The sequence below is a fragment of the Barbus barbus genome, assembly GCF_936440315.1.
Source record: "Barbus barbus genome assembly, chromosome: 35".
Taxonomy (NCBI): Eukaryota; Metazoa; Chordata; class Actinopteri; order Cypriniformes; family Cyprinidae; genus Barbus; species Barbus barbus.
Window position 1 is genome coordinate 8,289,706 of NC_136763.1, and position 17,658 is coordinate 8,307,363.

The window sequence follows — 17,658 nt, forward strand, 5'->3', positions numbered from 1 at the left end:
ATGGCTCCACACTGATCAGAATATCAGGTCTTAAACCAAGAGCTGTTAACATCAGTGGCCACATATCTGTTAGCTAAACCAAATCTAGACCATGAAAACATCCTATAAGAATCAGAAGTTATTTACACTGGAAGCGGCTATAGATACATCATAAAAATTTCACCATGATGCCGTTTGTTTGTGGGCAGATTATAAAATAGCCAGATAAATCATTGTTTGGCTCTCCAGTCAGTGGAGACACACTAACACACAGTATCTGCAAGCCGGGCACCAACACCAACATTCTTTCAGTGGAAAAGGAATATCTGCGGTCAGAAGCAGTCTGAAGCTTTTGCTGAACCCGTATCACATTATAACAACTGTTGTGTTTATGACCAGCAGCTTAAGAAGCGGTTCCCTTTCGATAGGAGAGGCCTTGAGGGACTGTTATGAGCCATTCAAATAAGTAATTGGCCCTATCTGGACCTACTATTGACCATTAGTGTGTATATGAAAGTGAAAAAAATCAATAAAAAGAGTGACATGATTGAGACAGGGCAACGCAGACATTAACCCAAACAGAAAAGAAATTCAGGACACAGGGCTGGTAGATCAGGTTTAGTGAGCAATAATAATGCAGCTAATAGCAAAGAGAGAAAAAAGGAAAGCAAATAGTGGAGAGAAATGCTCTTTTTTAACTCTTGATTTTACCGTGGTTGCAGTCTTTCAGAACAGGTCTTTGTGGACTCAGATTGAGCACTTGTGTTGGTTCATCTGTGGAAATCAGGACACGGGACAAGACAGAGTGAGAGATGCTCTCACACATAAACACACCTGCGGTCTCCATACATTAGATTTTTACTTCCTAGAGTAAGGAAAGACATGACATGCTTTAAAAAAAAAGTTCTTGAAGCGTTTAGCAGGTCTTTCTGATTTGACCGGTCAGCTGTTGAGCTCTCCTGATTTCTATTGAAGGCGGTCAGCTGCATTATACTCCATTGGCTCATGTAATGCCAGAGGAAGTGCGCTCATAGTAGGGGACTGATTCTGTACTGATTTCTATAGAATAGATTTTTAAAAGGAGCTACAGACTGTAAATTGTGCATTTACAGAACAATAGACTATATAGTTGTGGTCAGAATTTTACATACACTTTGCAGAATCTGCAAAATGTTCATTATTTTACCAAAACAAGAGGGATCATGCAAAAATGCATGTTATTTTTTATTTTGTAACGACCTGAATAAGATCTCACATAAAAGATGTTTACATATAATTCACAAACAAATTAAAAAAAAAAAAAAAAAATGACCGCGTTCAAAAGTTTACATACGCTTGATTCTTAATGCTGTGAAACCTTAGCTTGTCTTAAACCTGGAAGATCCACAGGTGTTTTTTTTTTGTTTTTTTTTGTAATAGTTGTTCATGAGCCCCTTGTTTGTCCTGAACAGTTAAAATGCCCGCTGTTCTTCAAAAACAATCTTTTAGGTACCACAAATTCTTCATATTTCCTTCTGGAGCATCAGTCAGCATTTGAACCTTTTGTAATAGTTCCATATGAGACCCTCAGTTGTCCTCAGTGTAAAAAGATGGATCTCAAAATCATACAGTAATTGTTGGAAAGGGTTCAAACACACAAGATGCTGGAAAACCAAATAATTTGTGGGACCTGAAGGATTTTTCTGAAGAACAGTGGGCAGTTTAACCATTCAAGAGCAGCAAGTGACTCATGAACAACTATCACTAAAAAAAGAAGATATACTGTAAGTTGGTTAAAAGTGTGGGGTAAGTAGGTTACTTATAAGAATTTATACAGTGCTGCTTGAAAGTTTGTGAACCCCTTGCAGAATCTGTGAAAATGTGATTAATTGTAACAAAAGAGATATCATACAAAATGCATTGTATTCTTTTAGGAATAAATTACATTTAAACTATATTAATATAGAAAACTGTTTTTTTTTTTATAATATTTAATAATATTACAGTTTTTCTATATTTTTGCAGCCGTGGTGAGCATAAAATATTTTCAAAAACATAAAAAAATAACCCAGACTTTTGAAAGGAAAACTCTAGAGTTTTTTGTCAGGCTATACTGATATTTGCCACCCATCATCTGTCTGTAGCTGTCTGCAGTCAACAAACCTGAGCCTCTCAGCTGGATAGGACACACAACATGAAGAGCACAGAAGACACACTCTAGCTTATCTCTCCCCTCACTGCGCAGGAGAAAGAGACTCTCAACTGCTGGGTGCTTTAGGCTGCTACTACAGTATATATACGGGAAAATACACAGTTATTCCTCCACTCTTTGTCGGGATACTAGGGGTTTATTTTGTGATGATGGCTAGCTTACTGTACATTACTGCACTTATCACATAGCTATTTAATTAATAAACAAACAAATAGACATAAAACTAGTACAGATATGGAAAAAATATGCTGTCTGGAAAAAGAAAAAGAACTGAAAGAGAAGAGATTCAACAGATGAAGGACGTGAGTGGAGGAGTGTGAGGAGACTCACCTCGGGGTCTGGGTGCTCTTTTCCTGCGGTCTCTGAAAGCAGCTCCAGACTGCAGCGCCTCCAGCAGACAATCCATCACACCGGTCTCATCGTTCTCTACAGGAGAGAGGAAGAAAGAAGAGAAAAACATTAGGATGCGGAGGGTCATTCCATATCATCACTTAAACCGGCCTTAAGGGTCATTCTCAGGAATGCTGAGAAAAAACACAAAAAAAACACTAAAGCGGCCTTCTGTGGACGGTAAATCACAGCATCGACTCGGACAATTTGAGAGGCAGACAGGCTTTTAAACTCCTCTATACACCTCACACAAATCCACGGGTGTTTTGTAGCGTTTGGAGGGCCGATCGTAAAAACAGCTGAGTGGTGCAGGCAGTTAACCTCAGGCCACTGGCTTTCACATAGAGGGACTCAAGAGACACAAGGAGGCCTGTGGGACCCACGGCAGGCAGGAGGAGCACCACACCGCTCACGGTCACAAACACATCATCACGCATTTGCTCGCACTGCTGCTTACACAAAACTTTACACACACACACACACACACACACACACACACACACATCCAGTGACAGAGAATAAATCAGCTTTGCAGGAAAGTGTGCCTTTCAGCAGGTTTAGAGAAAAAGGCTTGTGTGAGAGGACGTCTGTTTTGTGTTGAACCCGTGGATGGGTGAGCGTGGGTAAGCATTACAGGCCTTGACACTGTAACCTCCAAATATTAATCTTTACACTGACACAGCAAGTGCACACACGCACACAACACAAAACAAATCAAAAAGCATGTGAGCGTGTGTGCTAACGCTGCAGAAGTGCCCATTTTCCCCCGATAGGTTGTGACACCTATCATCTGGGCTGATTCAGAATTAAACCAAAACTATTTACAGAATAACCTGACTGTCATGATATTATTTCATGAGAGTTAGTCGCATGCTAGTCTAGGTACAGTTATGCATTATATATATATATATATATATATATATATATATATATATATATATATATATATATATATATATATATATATATATTAGGGGTGGCACGGTTCGCGGAAAAAAACCGAACCGCACGGTTCTCCACACACGGTTCGGCACGCGCTAGGACCGCGGTTCAACTGAATTCTGACAACGCATGTGGTTTGTTATAAATAACACGTAAAACAAATAGGGTTCGGCTAATGTATGTTTCTGTTAATGGATGCGCATTCTGGCTTCCCAGTACATTATAACAACAGCGATGAGAAGAAAAAAAAAATAAGTGGACAAATCATTCACTCTTGTTCAATGCGAGTGCTGTATGCTGGAATATGAGCATTTATTCCGTCATCACCCGGGTGCTGATAGCGCGCGCACAGGTGAGACCTGAACAGCACACGTTGATATCGGTGTTTAGACTAAAGTCATGTAAGCTTTGCCAGCTCAAATATTTAAGAGCCAGAGGACGCGAGCTCGAGCGCGCAGTGAGAAGATTTGTGCGTGCGCTCATCAGAAGCGCACAAACCTGCGCCTCAGAACGCGCGCAAATATGAAGCTCTCTCTGAAGTATTGTGCTTTAATGGATAAATTCACACAAAATTCTGTCAAAATGACCGTCTTGGTAAGTATCCTATAGCAGACATAGCCGGCTGGGCGTACAGTATCAGTGCTTTCTCTTAAAGTGACAGTTAATATTAAATAAACAGCAACAACAAAGAAATCACTCACTGCTCTTGATTGAATCGCTTTTGTAACTTTAATAAAGAGTAATCTTTAATTTATACAGTCAAATATGCAATGCTGTTTTACCTTTGATTACTTTAATCGTACTTCAATTTCTGTACCTAAAAAAACCCCTGAAAATCACTGATTATTTTATTTGTATCTTTACTCTATTGTATTTTTATTTGTGCTGTTGCTTGTAGTTAAAGGTCTTTTATTTGTGTACACTCACAATGAAAACAAAACAGATTTTATATATATAACATGTAATAATATTTAGCATTTTCACATCAAAATAAAAGAAACTGAGCAAAGTAGATGTCTTTTTTTTCCCTGTTGTACCGAAATTGTATCGAACCGTGACCCCCGAACCGAGGTACGTACCGAACCGTGACATCTGTGTACCGTGCCACCCCTAATATATATATATATATATATATATATATATATATATATATATATATATATATATATACACACACACAAACACATAAACTGTATGTGTGTCTTTACATATAAATAATAAATATACAGAGTACACACACATATATTATATAAACGATTAATCATTGCCCAGCATCAAATATATACTATATTATAGAAAAGAAAATACAAATCACAATAAAAAGAAATAAACATTTACCAATTAAATTATCGTTACATATAGAAAATGGAACGATTACAATAATAAATAAAATATATATTTCAATTAAATGGTTTAACAATTTACAGTTTATAATTTAATTTACTAATATGTATAATATTTTAAAAATCCTTCTTTTGGTATGACAAATACAACATATGAAAAAAAGCAGTTTAAAGTAAAATAAGGTTTCCTTTTTTGCTATATTCACTAAATAGAACAAATCTTCCTCTATTCTATTTGTAATTCAGCGTTTACCTAAAATATAAAATGTAAAAGCAAACACACAATTAGGGGCTTTATAAAAGAAGACTGTCTGAAGCATCTGTGGGACTGTGCCATTGTCATGGGTGCGTTGCTCTCTGTAAAAAGCCAGGCAGACTCAGTCATAGGCTCAGACAATACAGGCCATTTTCAATCAGCAACTATTGTCTGAGTAAGAGAGGGATGGAGAAATACAAAGTGAGTGTGGAAGCGAGAGAAAGTGAATTGAGGAGAAGGTATAGCTCTTTTGTACAGAGTGTTGTCAGTAGATCAGAGGGAGCAGCCAACCAACAATGGAAAACTATCAAGTGAAGAGAAAGCACAGAACTGTTGACCTTTACAAGTCAACCTTCAATTAGAGTCTGTGATAAAGTGAGTGTATGATAGACCAACCACTTATTACCACTCTCCAACAGAAATTAAGTGCCTTGCTAAATTTTATATATCATATTTTATTACAATTTAAGAAAAAAAAAAAAAAAAAAAAAACAACAACCTTATTTTGATATTATGAAGAAATTTTTCAAAGGATTAAAACTTAATTTCCATATAAAAATATGAATTAAGTAAATAGATTTTTGCACAAAATGCATTAATAATAATATTATCCAGCTAAGACAGCTAAGTCTTTCCCCTCGAGTACATACTGGCTTCGCTGTGATTTTGGCATCATTTTATCCATGCTTCCAGGCAGATTTGCTCCAGGCTGTTAAAGTTAGTCAGATGACACCTAAACAACCTGAACCTGTCAAACAGTGCCACCTATTCTCAATTGCCAAGGCCATTATAGGACATTTTATGCTTTTGAGCATTCATCTGGCCTTGCATCTGGGACCTTTGTTTTGTCGAAAGACTCACTTTTTGGCAGACTGAAACACGCATTTTGGACAATTTTCCTGTATTCTGCATCGGCTATTCTTCTTTAGATTTTAACAGCATATTCTTGACCAGTGCTAAAATTGTATTATACACTTGACTTTAAAGCTAAAAATAGTTCTATGTTGGTCTCATCTGACTACGAAATCTTTTCCACATTCCCCCTATGAGCACCAGTGCCGTGTGTCAAGTCTTTTGGCAAACTCCAGAAGTGCTGCGACATGGTTCTTTTTCAACATTGTCCTCTTTTGTGTCACACTCCTGTATCGGCCAGTGTTGTCCAGGGCTCTTGATATGTTGTCTGGTGCACCTTCAGCTCCAGAACTCTGTAGCCCCTTCAAAGTGTTTGTTTCTGCCTCTGTAGCTTCCATCACAAGTCTCCTGCTTGTTTGTGCAGAACATGTTGTTGAAAAACCTTGTCTAGACAGTGCTTGGCTGGTTTGATATAGCTTTCACCTCCTGAATCAACAATGCCCACTGGGACAACCAAACACTGGCATTATTTTCAATTGGTATGTACTCTTTGGACAAATTATGCATTTGTTTTTACATATGCTCTTTAGTCATTATTTTCACCTGTATAAGTTAATTCACAGACTAAATAATGCTCCCACAACTGTGGGAGTTTTTGATCAAGAATATGTGCAAGTGATTTGAATGATTCACAGGTAAAGACCAATTATAAAGCAATCGTGTCCTCATTAGAGCAATTGTTTTTCATCTGTGTAGCCAAAGAGCTTCTACAACCCAGGTACTGAATATTTACATAAACAGCATATTTCAGTTTTTATCTGTAATAATATTGTCTAGTGCCATGGCAAAATTATTTTAAATAACTTTAAATAACTAAGTTTCAGATCTGTTACACTCTGTGCTTATGCAAAACTGGCTCTAAGTTGTTGTGGTTGGTTGTTAGGGTGTTAATAGATGGTTGCTTACTGGCATAAGCTAAAAGAGCCCATTATTGAATCTCTTTGGTCCCTTTTTTCCAAAGCAAGTCTATTAGATACTAAAATTGACTAAGATGTTGACTTTATATACTGGCTGATAAAAACACATCATTATCCGCTACTGATAGAATAAACAAAGCCTGCAAAAGCTCCAAAATACAGCAAAAGCAGTACTATTGTGAAATATATTTACTATTTAAAATAACTGCTTTCTATTTGAATACATTTTAAAATGTAATTTATTCCTTAAAATGTAATTTATAGATTTCAAAGCTGAATTTTAGCATCATTACTCCAGTCACATGATCCTTCAGAAATCATTCTAATATTCTAATTTGCTGCTCAAAAACATGTATTATTATTATTATTATTATTATTATTATGTTGAAAACAGCAGAGTAGAATTTTTTCAGGTTTCTTTGATGAAAAGAAAGTTCAGAAGAACAGCATTTATCTGAAATAGATATCCTTTGTAACATTATAAATGTCTTTATAATGACCTTTGATCAACTTAATAAAATGAATATATATATATATATATATATATATATATATATATATATATATACACACATATACATACACACACACACACATATCTCAGAGGTTGCGTTAGACGGAAAGGGTCGTAAAAATTCCGTCATAATCTATTATTACCCGTCATTTTAATTCTCATATTTTAATTATAATAACATTTAATTGCTTTTATTTTGTATACATTTTCATTTTTAATAATGAACCTATGGACCAGCATATTGGCTTATGCATTTATTTATTTATGAAGAGAACAGATTAATAGAGACTGCGTCACTTTTCACATTCAACACCGCCGTGACAGCAGAGGCCACTAACAACGAAATATGCTAGGGCTGGGGAGAAAAAAATAAAAAATAAAAAAACTGTATTTTAATAGATTCTTATTTTTATGACTATAGTTTCTTAACACCCAATCGATGCACAGTAGGCTACACAGTATAGTAAGCTTTGTGCATTGTTACTTTTGATATGAAATACAGTCTCCGATTTCAAATTCTGTCCATTTTATTAGGAAATTCAAGCAATAAATACCGTTTTGGCGCTCTTTAATGTGGCGTGATAGATCGCTGTAGACACCTCAGGTCAAGCGATTCACTTTACTATACTCGCCTGTGCGTAATCAAAGGCATAGCAAAAGACTAGTGAGTTTTATTTTTGTTTTGGAGCTGATGATCCCGTGCTCTGCTGCCTCACTGGAGCGCACTCGCCACCACCTGGACAGTTACAAATTACAATACATCACCCTCAGTGTAATCTGTCAAAGTGACGGACGGTCTTCAGATTTTACCGTCACTGCTAAAAAAAATTCTGTCAGTGACGGAGAATTTTCAGTTAACGCGACCTCTGATATATATACACACACACACAATTAGGGTTGTGACGGTGAGGAAATTTTCAAGCAGTCAAGCAGTTGTTTGTTTGAGTTTTTCCACTTTCCCTCACTTTCGCTTGTTTAAATAGCTTGTAAAAGCACCGTGCACATTTTACTTTTACCTTTAAATTAGCGGCAATTCAGCATCAATTGCTTGAATTCAATTCAAGCAACAACAAAATACAATGTAGAACATATAATTTTTATTAACAAAACGAATAAAAATACACCATGATATATGCCTAATATAAAATAAAAAAATAACTTAAAAATTTTAAATAGGTATACAAAACTGAAAATAAGTTTTAATCATATTTGCAAATGTCAAAACTTTACATATACCTTTCAGAATCTTCAAAATGTTAATATTTTACCAAAATAAGAGGGATCATACAAAATACATATTATTGCTTATTTTGTACTGACCTGACTAAGATATTTCACATAAAAGATGTTTACATATAGTCCACAAGAGAAAATAGTTATAGTAATTTATAAAAATGACCCCGTTCAAAGGTTTACATACACTTGATTCTTAATACTGTGTTGTTACCTGAACGATCCAAAGCTGTGTTTTTGTTGTTTAGTGATAGTTGTCCCTTGTTTGTCGTGAACAGTTAAACTGCCTGCTGTTCTTCAGAAAAATCCTTCAGATCCCACAAATTCTTTGGTTTTTCAGCATTTTTGTGCATTTGAACCCTTTCCAACAATGACTATGTTTTTGAGATTCATCTTTCCACACTGAGGACAACTGAGGGACTCATATGCAACTATTACAGAAGGTTCAAACGCTCACTGATGCTCCAGAAGGAAAAACCATGCATTAAGAGCCGGGGTGTGAAAACTTTTGAACGAAGATGAGTAAATTTTTCTTGTTTTGCCTAAATATCATATTTTCAGAAGCTACAGAAGATAGTTACATGTTATCCAGAAGACAAATTAAGTTAAATTTACCCTGATCTTCAAATTCAAAACATTTTCACTCTCCAGCTCTTAGGAAAGGAAAGACTAAGGACATTATTTGACATATTATTCAATAAATAGATTTTACTATCAGGATTATTATAGTTAACTACAACCATAAAAAGTATGCGTTAGGCCCTGATGAGCACAGAATTAAGCTCTATTTTGTGTCGTTTTGCACTTGAAGTGTCAAAAACACAATTATGTCAAACTGTCAGTTTCAAGTAACAGTTGTGTGATACATAAATGCTTAATGCATTACAATTGAACCAAAATCAGTAGATTTTAGTCAAATAAATTACTGTATTTTTAGTCGACTAAAACTAGACTAATACTAAAACAATTCAAATGACTAAAATAGGACTAAAACTATATGGTATTTTAGTCAAAAGACTAAAACTAGGCTAAATCAAAATGCTGTCAGAATTAACACTGTGTGAGGAGAGAGCGCGCGAGTCAAAGGAAATGAGAGTGAATACGGACTAGGGTGAATGCCATTAGCATGCACACAGTTTTCCATTTGGCATGGTTCTTCTTTTTTCAGAAGATAGGACTAGGTAGTCAGGATGCAGGAAGGATGGCTAGACAGACAGAGAGGGTGTGATTTAAGGGAAATAAAGAAAGAGAGAGTGAACCCAAAAGAGTGATAAGTGATAGGAGGTAGCCTGCTGGGTCTCTGATGGAGGAGAGAGGGATGGAGGGTGGCTTTAATAAAGAGCTCAGTGAAGAAGAGAGAGGAGGTGTGAGAGGGAAGGATTATGGTGTGATTTAGCAAGGAACGGAAAAGACGTTTGGCTTGATTGCTGTTGCCTCTCTTCTTGCTTTCCCTCTTTCATAAATATAAGAGAGAGTGAATGGAAGCACTCAAACTGGAGAGAAAGACAGAGAGAGAGGGTAGTTGTTCCTCAAATAAAACCATATACATCGATGTTGCATGAATCAAAAAAAAAAGCAATGAACAGTGAAATTTCTACAGATAATAAAAATAAATTGATAAATGAGTATTACATATTTAATAAATATATTAAAAATGAACAATAAATATTTCAGAAATATTTTTAAGCATGTTTGTGATTATAGATAAAGGAGTAACGTCCTGAGAACATCCTGATATGCTTTCATTTTCCTTCCACCTAACCTATGAAACTGCCCTTCCATCTGTGATACTTTTCTTAGGTCAAAGCTGTACGCTTCTGTTAAAGTCCTGCTGCTAGTAAAGTGAAAGGCCTTTCGATGAATTTGCTCTTAATCGCTACTCAATCACAATTTATGTACACATGCTATTATGGGCATAGGATGTCTTTTAAAAGACGGTTTTCAGCGCACCAACAGAAGCAGACAAACAGCAAAAGACACGTTCTGTCGGTGTGATGTGAACTGGCCTTAAAGGAGAAGCTACACTTCAGCTCTGCTCAAATTTATGAAATGTTTAGATCACAGAAATGCATGATATTTGCAGATCTGAGATCAAACAAATGTGTCTCAAGGAGCTGGACAGGAGTCTGCACAGGATGAGCTATAATGACAGAACAGCACAATCATTTCTGACATACACAGAGGCGCGAACAGAGTTCACGTCTGTTCTCTCTCGTGTTTATCTGAAGAGGGTGAAAGAGAGATGACAAATAATGAAGACCGCAATTACCTCCCCTATAATCTTTCATCAACCCTCTTTTCTTGTTCTCATCTTTCACATCATATTTTCCTGAACTGATACAAAGAGCACATTTGCTCAGCTGTCTTTTTGCTATGGCTTTGACAAAATGTCACCTGCTAATCTGATTTGTCAGGTGCATATTCTGATCATTAAACCGTAAAGGTCAAATATTTTCACTATCATCAAAGAAAGGAAGAAATGTCAGTGAAAGATAAAGAGAATATTGTTGGAGCTCATGCATAAACTCAGCTAGAGTTAATCTGAGAACTAGAAGGTTCAATCTATCGTAGAAATCTTAAAGAAAGGATCTGTGAACCCAGCAGAGCGGTAATGTTGCCAATACCTTGGGTATGATTTCCAGAGAACACACAAGCTGATAACATGTATATATTTCTTTTTAAATCTTTCATTAAGCTTTCATCGCATCTGTCTGTTTAAGTACATATTCCTTTCCATAGGCTGTAGGCTTCAGATTCCGTTTCATCAGCTCGTTTCTGAGCTCCAGGGAGCTGGGAGCCCCCCTGTGGCTTCCTCCTGGAGGAAAGCCGATATCTGGGACAGAGTAGCCGGAACGCTGGGCTTTTACAGCACTTGGTGGAACTATGAAACGCACAGGCGACTACGTTTGCTCCGTGTCTATGGATATGTGGCCTAATTCTGTTAGATGTCTGGTCTGTTGCTTTCCACAAGCAGAGAGACCCTCCCCTCTCTCTGAAAACATGTTCATGTAGTTTCCTCTACTCCTCCGATCTGGTCTTGAATCATCGCTCTCTCAGTGTGTGTGTGGCTCCAAAACATTGTAGAGGAAACTAGTGCACAGCTTCCTCTCCTGCTAACAGTGCCAAACCAATTTATTATATTTTTTCTCTCTGTCTCGCATCCTACCACCCACCAAAGTGCGGCCTACTTACACTAACCCTAACACGTACAGAGCGTCGCCTCTTCTCACCGGGACGGTTCAGATTACCACAGTGCTTTAATTGACAGTCTCACAGGAGAATTGGCAACGGTAACCTGGAAACACAAAAGAGCCTATTTGTGCTGTCTGACTTCAGACGGGAGACAGACATCATCAAAAACTGTGAGTGAGAGATAAAGAGAGAGAGGGAGAATTGTTATTATTTTTGAATAAAAACCAGCCGCTTGTTCTTTTTTCCAAAGCAGTGCACACACTGGGCTTAGTGCAGCCCCGTGTGTTAAAGAGCTGCACGCACACACTCGCTGCCAGCACACGCATGTCACATCAGAGCTCTGAGCACGGGAAAGAAAAGAGAGATAAAGAGGAACATGATTAGAAACTAATTGGTGTGAAAGATCTGTGATAGAAAGCAGACGGGGGAGGGAAGAGGAAGCAGAGGATGGTCTCTCTTTGAAGGCGACATTCTCTGAGTAGCTCTTTGATGTCGCCCCTCTGTCTGCAGCTCCTGCTGCACCTGAGCCAGGACGAGTGCTAAAAAAAAAAACGGAATTTTCCTTGCCACTTAGGGCTGTACAATTAATCGCAAAATAACTGCAGCCATTAACTAATTGGGAACAGTGTTCATTAAAACATTTCTTTTAGAACAACAATTAAATATTCTTTTTGCAACACGCTTTCTTTTTGCAATGGATGATAGCTGTAACCAATCAGAGTTTAGAGAAAGAATGAATGCACCAAGTAGTGACCGAGTTATAAAATCTGTATTGAACTTTGAACTATGGATTCATTGGGCCCTATGGACTTTTAAAAATACTTAGCTTTTCTTCTTTTCTTGCACAAATATACATCACAAGACAGTTGTGTCTTTTTTTAGACAAATAAAATTCTCAGCTCAGCATAATTTAATTTCCAACACATCAAAATTGAGTGTTAAGTAGCATTCTTTGGTGGAAATTATATTCTTGTAATAAAATGGCTGACTTATTTGCGTTATTTCATAGCTAGCAAACATTCTATAATATATACATAAAATAATTAATACATTAAACAAAATTTACTGTTCAAAAGTTTTTGTTTTTTATAATTTAATTTTGTTCAGCAAGGATGCATTAAACTGAATAAAAGAGTTTCACATTATTTCTAGTCAAAGAATCCTGAAAAAAGCTTATTTCCTCAAAAATATTAAGCAAACTGTTTTCAACATTGATAATAGAAATGTTTATTGACAATCAAATCAATATATTAACTCCATTTCAAGTACCATGTGACACTGAAGACTGGAGCAATGGCTGCTGAAAATTTATTTCAATAAATTACATTATAAAATATATTACAATATAACAATTTAAAATTTGAATAATATTTCACAAAATTACTATTTTCACTGTATTTAGAAGATAAAACTGAAGATGAACGAAGGTCTTACAGGTTTGGAATGACATGAGGGTGAGTAATTAATGACAATTAAAAAAATATATATATTTATGGGTGAACTATTCCTTTAAAATTGAACAAAACACCCATGTACTATACAGTGTAAAGAGCTTTGTTTATAACGGGAGCTTGCACTGAACTGCAAAACGTTGCGTGAAACCATCTAAACCTGCAATCAGTAACAGCTTCAGTGATTATAAGGTGTTCAATGGCAGACTCCAGTATTGTCACTTTGTGTAATTTATTCTAGAACCTAATAGCAGCTGTGTTTTTCATGCTGCTAAGAGAGCCAATATAAACTCAACCACTCAGCCACTAAACAATGAGTCTGAATACACACGTTAACTAGACTGAAGGGCAGATGAGATCGGAATAATGCATGCTATAAAATGAGTAAAATGGGAAAAATGACAGGACTGGTAGTGTGTGTGCAATTTATGTTTTCTGCACACGTTGGACTGACGAGAAAGGCCAGAGTCTCGAAGTGTGATAGCGTTTACGACAACAGGGCCACAATAACAAAACACTGCAAGAAACGGCGCACACCGATTGTTACAGAAAGAGAAGCTTTCCTGCTCCAAGTAAAAAAGTCTGTACTTCTTTGGCTCGTCTATCCCGTGCTAATTTTAACGATAACAGCAATTAGCACGCGCTGGGGAGCTGCAGGGCAAGAGTGGCTGCTCTGAGGCTCGGCATCTGTGGACGAGAGAGAGCAATCACACTGGTTGACTGGACAGGACGCAGTATTAGCTGAAGAGACACCTGAGGCCTCCTGAAAGAGCTACATTTATACACACTCAGACCAGCTGGGAGGCTGCCAGAGCCTGCTCAACACATACACTAACTCACTCATTTACACGCTCTCCACCTCATGTATCTCTCTCTTTTTCTATCTGAATCAGCACACTCCACCTGTGGCGCAGCCACTCATCCTGGAGTGCAAGCGGAAAGACGGAGAGAGAGGAGGAGAAAGAGAAAGAGATTGGTCTGACACTATAAGGGCCTGCATACTCTGGCGTGGAGGAGTCCGTCCTTATAGGAGGACACTGCTGGTGTTTGATCGATGATGAAAGGATGAGAAAACTGAGATAGAGAGAGTGGCCACAAATAGGAAGTACCCACAGGACACTTTAGAGATGAAGCTGGGCAATACAGCTTAAAAAAAAGAAACCTCTACATCTTTATATATTTTCAGTTTTTTTGACAATAGCCAAAGTCTTGAAACGCATTTGCTCTGAAATGGCTTCAAATTGTGATTTTTCATTTCATATTATTACCACAAAATAGCCATTGTCCAAAACTGATTCAAAATGTACAGAAATATGCAAGGTTTTCAACTAAACAAAAGAAAAATGGAAAATAATGTTTTAAAAATACAGCAAAGTTTGGGGTCGGGGTTAGACTTGGGGTAAGATTTTAAATCTTTTCGAAAAGTCTTTCATAATTACCAAAAGCCTTTTATAATCACATTTGTTTTTAATCAATCAATCAATTAATATATAAAGGGAAATAAAAAAATTAAACAAACAGTAAAAACAGTAATGTTGTAAACTATTATTGCAATTTAAAATAACAGTTTTCTATTTGAATATATTTTAAAATGTAATTTATTCCTTTGATAAAGCTGAATTTTCAGTATCATTATTCCAGTCTGCAGTGTCACATGACCCTTCAGAAATTATTGTTACGCTGAACAACATTATTATTAGTAGTAATCTTGCTATGTTGTTATTAAATTAAACAGTTGTGCTGCCTAATTATTTCGTTTTTTTATTATTATTATATTATTTTTAACAGGGTTTTTTTAGGTCTATAATTGGCCTCTAAGTAATGCTGATATAATTGGGTTTGTCCTAGCCTTTCCTAATGCCGATGTGTAATCTGTTATTGAAAAAAACGAAAAAACAAATGATCTGACGAACAGTAAGAAAGCCGGAATGAGTAATATGCTCATAAACAAGAATTCATCTCTGCAAAAGTGATCATTTCCACTCTAGAACAAACCATAGTTTTTATTAAAACTTTAAAGCAAAGTTTACAATTAAAGAGAGGGATCTCAAACAAAGCAAAATAAAGAAATAAAATGCAAACTGTTGATGCACTGGGTAGCTGAATGAGGAGTAACTGGACCCAAGCAGAGAAGAAACCTTGTTCAGTTCTGACAGACTCATGCTCAGAGATGCAGAAAAATTACAATGGAAAGACTGTTCAACAGATAGAATAATACAAAAATAAAAGATATAATCAGACAAGCAAGTGATTTAAGCAGAGAGCTGAAACTCTGTCTTTGACTTGAATTCATCCAAATGTATAAATAATCAGACAATGACTGCCTGGACAGTGTGTATTGCCCCCTGTTGAGCAAAGACAGCAGTGACATGTTGTCAGTAAACCCTTATAGAAGAGTTGAAACAGAAGCACTGTGGTTCTGAATGACTGTGTCATGAGACATCTAATGAAATCTACATTAACCTAAAAAGTTTTATTAGAGACCTGCTCTAGAGAGTTAAACACTGAGATTTGTTTTAAATGAAAGTGAAGGACAGAAGTCCTTCAAGAGAGTTAAAAAAAGAAAAAGAAAAAGAGACCGAACGAAACAAAACCAAGGAGAATCAGATGAGCTTCAGTGGCTGTCCTTTAAAAAACCTTGACTTATTCAACTTTTATTTTTTGCTTTTAAACACACAAAAAAAATCTCCCACCATCACACAAACATGTCAAATGCACCTCCTAATATTCATACTCCAGTTCTTAGCTTACCTCTCAAAGCACTTTCACATGACTCATGTCAACATTCCTCAACGGACTGCATTGTACCACTCCTAACTACCACCACACATCCTACCATAACCCAACACTATATTATTCACTACTGACTTCTCATCGAGCCACACTCCATATTATTGTGTTTTGGTGTGTATTAAGTGCATGCAGAACACACTGCAGGCTGCTCTTCTGTTGTATTGACTCAGCGTGAGACCTTCATACGGGCACAAAACTCATCCCAGTGAACACTGGGAGCCCGCTGCGTGCGTGTACATCCTCACACACATTGCTTGAACAGCAGGAGGCAAATACGAGTGGCAAACATATATTATAGCAAACTCATTTCATGTGTGTGTCTCATGAGTGCACAGAACCTGTTTGTAATCCAATCACATTTCTAATTTCATCATGCATTGCGTTGTATCATTATGATGTTGATGCTCGCTCAGATAGCTGTGTATAAAAGCCTGTGTAAACATTATAGGAAGCGTGCAGATGCAGATTGGCCTGATTCAGAACTCAGTCACAAAGCAACATCCTCAAAAGTCACAGAACGGAATTTTATTGCGTGTTTGTGGTATTATATCAGCGATGGTAACAGATTGACAACAGGACACACTTCTGCTGGTTTAAAACGAGCTCCTAGGAACGTGTGCAGGGACTTGTTTCATCCATCTTCAAAGGTGATTTTTCTAAAGCTCACTCTCGTGAAAACTTTCAGTGAGTGACTGATAAACATCTCACCTGTGTTGACCTCCAGCAGTCTCCTCTTCTTCATCTGTCGCTCCTGCTTCTCTCGTTCCGCCTTCTCTTTGGCTATCCTTGCTTTCCTCTGCTTCTCCTCCGCCTCTCTTCTCCTTGCGTTCTCCTTCACTGCTTGCTAGAGAGAAAAAAGACAAGAGATAGAGCAGACTATTGAGGAAACAAGTCTGAAGCGAATAGATGTTCAGTGTTTGGTGGTAACACTTCAGTGCTTAAAGATCTTTAGTGTTGTGTTACACATTTAAATATTTAAATGTTTATATTCAACAACCCGACAGAGGCTTGACTAAAAAAAAACAAAAAAAAATTAAATACTAATAATATAAATTACAAGTGAACATACGCTACCATTCAAACTGTGCCAAATAAAAGTATATATATATATATACATACATACATACATACACACACACACACACACACACACACACACACACACACACACACACACACACACACACACACACACACACACACACACACACACACACAGTGCCTTTCGAAAGTATTCATACCCCTTCATTTTTTATGTTGCTGCCTTAAAGCACTTCAAATGACTTTTTCCCCACATCATTCTACACTCCATACACCATAATGGCAAAACAAAAAAACAGTTTTTTAGCATCTTTGCAAATTTATTAAAAATAAAAAACTTAAATGATTCCATTGCATAAGTATTCATATCTGGGAAGGTTGAAATTTAGCTTACAAGCATTCATATTGCTTGTAGATGTTACTACACTTCGAGTGAAGTAAACCTGTGGCAAATTCAATTGACTGGGTATGATTTGAAAAGGCTCACACGTCTTAATAAAATGT

At 36.7% G+C, this 17,658-nt stretch overlaps 1 protein-coding gene across 1 annotated transcript in view; it reads right to left on the minus strand.

The window, feature by feature from the left end:
- The window catches only part of LOC306854705 (protein diaphanous homolog 3-like), a 358,785-nt gene that overhangs the window by 63,056 nt on the left and 278,071 nt on the right, over positions 1-17,658 (minus strand). Inside the window, exons 24-26 of the mRNA XM_079392921.1 lie at positions 16,822-16,957; positions 2,501-2,596; positions 691-753 (exon numbers count right to left, since the gene is read on the minus strand). Coding sequence (XP_079249047.1) covers positions 691-753; positions 2,501-2,596; positions 16,822-16,957 — 295 coding nt within the window. The remainder of the gene's footprint in view (positions 1-690; positions 754-2,500; positions 2,597-16,821; positions 16,958-17,658) is intronic.